Genomic DNA, 5,136 nt, shown 5'->3' with positions numbered 1-5,136 from the left:
GATTGGCTAACAGCTAGCCAATGAGCGCCTGGCTATCAGTATCCTTTTCCCAGTGCAGCTGGGTGAGTTCATGACTAGTAATGAGCTCAGACAACATGACATCAGACTGACCAGCTTTTTTAATTGGCCTGATTCTTCCGCCTATTTCTGTTCAGTGTCTAGAACTGACGGCGTAGCAGTTTATTTTCACATTCACGACATAACACAAACGCATATGGACCTAACATATTTCAGAAAATGCAAGTAAAAACAGTTTTGTGTGGTAAGGTACCTTTAAGGTATTTGTTAAAAAATATGGCGATATCTGATTTTCTCTGCATTGCCTAGCCCTACCTTAAAGTTGTGTCTGATCAAAAGGCGAGCATTGCCAAGAGGACTGTAGCATTTATAAAGGTGTAAGTTACACACTGTTTCTTTGTCCGAGCTCACAGCTTTAAACTAGATGTGTTCAAATAAAAGAGAGCTGTGAAGGCAGCAGTGCATTTAGCATCATGACAATCATATGCCCTGACTGCTTCTTCTCTCTCTCTTGTTTTTTTCTATGAGCTGAGACAGCAGGTGTTGTAGAGTAACTTGACCTGACAGGATAGTAATGTGATCCAGTGGGAGCTGCAGTTATAAGGTATTCTTCTTTACAGCCTCTAACAAATGAAACCAACCTACTGCCAGAAGAGATGATGAACTCCTCTCTGTATAAGGAGCCAGTGGATCCTGCCAGATGGTTTGGCATCAGGAAAGATGCCACAGTACTGGGATACAGCAAGGTATATACAATACATGTTTCCTCAATAAATAACGTGGATCCAGTATGAATGCTACTGTACCTGGTTTGTGAAGAAAATTAATATGCAATATAAACACAGTGTACTGTACTTAATGTATAATGTAAATATAAACACAGTTTACTCTATGTTCAATGCAAAGATTATGCTCCCGCATGAGGGTTATTTGAACCCTGTCTATTGTCTTGTAGTTTGGGTAGTGTCGCATTTACTAGACCTATGTCTAGGAGAAAAAACACTCTGGGTTATTTGAATTTCTTTAAACCAAGCCTTGGGCAGCACTAAGCTCCAGATGCAGCGACAGTAGATCTGAAAAAAAAGTCTCAAGAAGTAACTTGTTTTCGTGGAACATTTGCACCCCGCAAAAAAACAAACAGCACATACAATACTAAATGAACATAACCGTTCACACAATACAGTAATGTGAACTATGTAAATTAGCTGGATACATCATTTGCTTGCATTTACTTTGTCCCCAGCAATCCTCACCAAAATCTCCCATTGTGATAGTAAATGCCTTAAAACATATTCTTTATAAATCTTTACAATCATTCCCCTAAAGAACCAAGCAGGCCTGGCTTGTTGCACCATCACATTGTTGCACAATTCCATTAAAAACTTGCCATCTCAGCATGTAGCTTGATAGATTGAAGGTTGTCGTTGTTTCTTGAATGAATGAAGCCATGTGCAAGACATCAGGGTTTAATCAAAAAAGTTTGAACTATAAATAAGTTCACCAGTTCCACAGATGCATTTTAATCACTACTCTTAAATTATCGAGGCTACACAGCCAGCCCCTAAACGCTTTCTTTGTGTGTAGAGTCTGCTGTTCCAGGTAAGGCTTAATTAATTGAACTCTTAACTGAGTTAGTGTCCTGAATGTTTTTTGTTGCAGAACCATTTAATAGTGCTGATGTTGTTGGTGTTTGAGGCAACAGTGTATCGGCACCAGGCTCACCACTACCGTCAGCTCCAGCGATCTCCCCCCACCATCCGCACCCTGTTCCCCGGCGCTACCAGGGACACTCTAGACCAGGGCCTCATACCCTGCTTCAAGTACCTGCTCAATTACTCCTTCTACAAGTTTGGATTAGAGGTAGATGGGAGAGATCACTTCATCGCTGAACCAGGGCTTTTTGGAAAAGGAAAATTAAAAAAAGATTGAAAATATAGGAAAAATGATTTAACATAAGAACTTTTATAAAGTTTACTATTGCAGTCATTTTTAGATACATTTATATGACTACAATAAAGATACTCTACAAACCCCAATTCCAGTGGCGTTGGGAGGGTGTGTACAACGTAAATACAAACAGAATACAATGATTTGCAACCTATATTCAATTGAATACACTACATGGACAAGATAGTTAATGTTTTAAGTAGTAAATGTAAATGTGCTGTATTTATATAGCGCTTTTCCAGTCTTAACAACTGCTCAAAGCGCTTTTACATCTACAGGTAACATTCACCATTCACACACATTCATACACTGTGGCCGGGGCTGCCGTACAAGGTGCCACCTGCTCATCAGATATACATTCACACACATTCACACTCCGATGCGCAGCACCGGGGGCAACTCAGGGTTCAGTGTCTTGCCCAAGGACACTTCGACAATGACTGCAGGGGCAGGGATTGAACCACCAACCTTCCGATTGGCAGGCAACCGCTCTACCACTGAGCCACAGCCGCCCAATTGGTGTTAAAAGTTAAAAGTAGTGAACTTTTAACTTTTAACTTTATTTTTTTTACTGTTCACTCATTTTGAATTTGATGGGACAGGGGCATGTGTGCCACTGTGTTACATTACCTTTCCTTTTAACAACACCAAAAAAGCATTTGTGAACTGAGGACACTAATTGTTGAATCACTGCAGGTGGAATTCTTTCCCATTCTTGCTTGATGAATGATTTCAGTTGCTCAACAGTCTGGGGTCTCCATTGTCATATTTTGCCCATCTTACTGCTCCACACATTTTTAAAGGGAGACAGGACTGGCCAGTCTAGTACCCACATTCCTTCACTATGAAGCCACGCTGTTGTAACACGTCCAGGATGTGGCTTGGCATTATCTTGCTGACATTAGCAGGGAAGTCCCTTTAAAAAATGTTGCTGGGATGGTAGCATATGTTGCTCCAAAACCTGTATGTACTTTTCAGCATTAATGGTGCCTTAGACTTAGACTTAGACTTCTCTTTATTATTATCTTTACTTCACAGGTGCAAGTTATGCCATGGGCACTAACACACCCCCATACAACCACAGAAGCTGGCTTTTGAACTTAGTGCTGATAACAATCTGGATGGTCCTTTTCCTCTTTGAAAAACAATTTGAAATGTGGACTCGTCAGACCACTGCACACTTCCACCTTGTATCAGTACATCTCAGTTGAGTTGGGCCCAGAAAAGCCATCCGTGTTTCTGGGTGTTGTTGATATGGCTTTTCCTTTGCACGGTAGAGTTTTAACTTGTAGATGTAGCTGCAAACTGTGTTAACTGACAACGGTTGATGCTCCTTTTATAACCCAATCATGACCAATTAACCTGTTCACCTTTGCAATGTTACAAACTGGTATTTTTTGAGTATTCCTCAACTTTCGCAGTCTTTTGTTGCCTCTGTCTCAGCTTTTTTGGAACCTGTTGCAGACATCACCTTCAAAGCGATTGAATATTTGCAAAAATACAATAAGGTTTATCAGTTTAAACCTTAAAAATACTGTCTTTGTAGTGTATGGTCAACAAAAGGAATATACATTAGCATGTCATCTCTTTTATCTAAAAATAATTGTAAAAGTAAACTTTATAACAGTTGAGTTGAGTGTTAAATAATGTTTCCTTTATTTACAATCTATTTTTTTTTTTAATATCTTGTCTTTGCAGTGTATTCAATTGAATATAGGTTTGAAAGGATTTGCAAATTATTGTATTCTGTTTTTATTTACGTTTACACAATGTTCCAACTCCATTAATGTTTGTAGTTATATTATATTTTGTTTAAATTTTATTTAAATCTCTAAAAAAAGGTACCCTCTTTTTTAAAGATTTGCTTCCTGATGATGGTGAATGTGATTGGCCAGCGGATGAACTTCTTGGTGATAATCCATGGTTGCTGGTTGGTTGCCCTCTTGGTGAGGCGGCGGCGGGCAGCTATCGCCAGGATCTGGCCCAGATATTGTCTCTTTCTGTCTATCTTCATGATCTACCAGTATCTCCTGTGTGTGGGCATACCGCCGGCGCTCTGTATAGGTGAGACCTTATATGCAGCTACAGTAAGTGCATCTAGATTGGGGGTCTTCAAAACAGTTTTAGCCAAGGACCCCTTAACTAAGAGAAAGATGGAGCAGGGACCCCCTAATACATATATTGTATAAAAGGAAGTTGCTTATTAAACTTTGCCTACAATAAAATGTGGGCGGCCTAAAGCCTAACTACAAATACTTTTAATTCATGGAATACTAAGCTGCGTAAATACTTATAGTTGGCATGGTTTTATAAATCATTGCTTGAATCCTTGAGATTAACTGTATCTGTGGAAGGCTGCCATAGTGACTCCCTACCTTTAGGCCATATCATTAATGTTTTTCACAAATAGGCTGATTTATAGTTAAGACATGAACATTGGAACTTTTGAAAAACTTTCAAAAAATTTACAAAAATTTGGTGGGCCCCCTGGAGTAAATTTGAGGACCCACTAGACCCCCTATTGAAGATCTCTGTTCTAGATTACATTATAATAGACAACAGTGTGTTCTACTATTGCTGGCGATTGGGTAGAGCCTCTGTAAGTGAATAGCACAATTATTGTTTATGGATATATGTATCTAGGGTTGGGTATCATTCAAGTTCAAGTACCCTTAGCAATACTGATTCTGTGACTTCGATACCAGTTCCTGAACAATTCCTGAACTTTTTCCGATAAGAATTTCATAAAATCACACCATTACATTTTCAGCTTCTTCTTTCTTCCTATGAGACGCAAACTGAAGTCAGCCCTGCATGTCTCTTTGATATGTAACGTTTAGTGCTTTCAAACAATTAAAATATTCAATTGCGATTAATCGCATTCATGTCATAGTTAACTCGCAATTAATCGCAGTTATTTGCACATATTTATCTATTTTTAATGTCCCTTGATTTCTTTTTGTCCCATTATTTCTTCTCATTATAAAATGCTCTAATCAACATGGAAAAGTGGATCAGCTTGCTTTGTGCAAATGTTTTTTTGGCATATAGCCTACTGTAGTGTTAAATTTCCTACTAACATTATCACTTGGAGCAAAGAATTTCTCACACAGTGTACACTGTCCATCAATAAAAGGGTGAAAAAAATACTTTGAGGAAGGGGTGGGGGGG

At 38.9% G+C, this 5,136-nt stretch overlaps 1 protein-coding gene across 3 annotated transcripts in view; it reads left to right on the top strand.

The window, feature by feature from the left end:
* piezo1 (piezo type mechanosensitive ion channel component 1 (Er blood group)) overlaps positions 1–5,136 on the top strand; it is a 134,191-nt gene that overhangs the window by 72,963 nt on the left and 56,092 nt on the right. For all 3 annotated transcript variants that reach the window (XM_032527470.1, XM_032527469.1, XM_032527468.1), the window contains exons 20-22: positions 639–764; positions 1,678–1,878; positions 3,825–4,029. In XM_032527470.1, the coding sequence (XP_032383361.1) occupies positions 639–764; positions 1,678–1,878; positions 3,825–4,029 (532 nt within the window). The remainder of the gene's footprint in view (positions 1–638; positions 765–1,677; positions 1,879–3,824; positions 4,030–5,136) is intronic.

This window comes from Etheostoma spectabile, chromosome 10 (genome assembly GCF_008692095.1).
Source record: "Etheostoma spectabile isolate EspeVRDwgs_2016 chromosome 10, UIUC_Espe_1.0, whole genome shotgun sequence".
NCBI lineage: Eukaryota > Metazoa > Chordata > Actinopteri > Perciformes > Percidae > Etheostoma > Etheostoma spectabile.
Note: the sequence above shows the minus strand (reverse complement) of the source record. Positions and strands in the feature narration are given on the sequence as shown.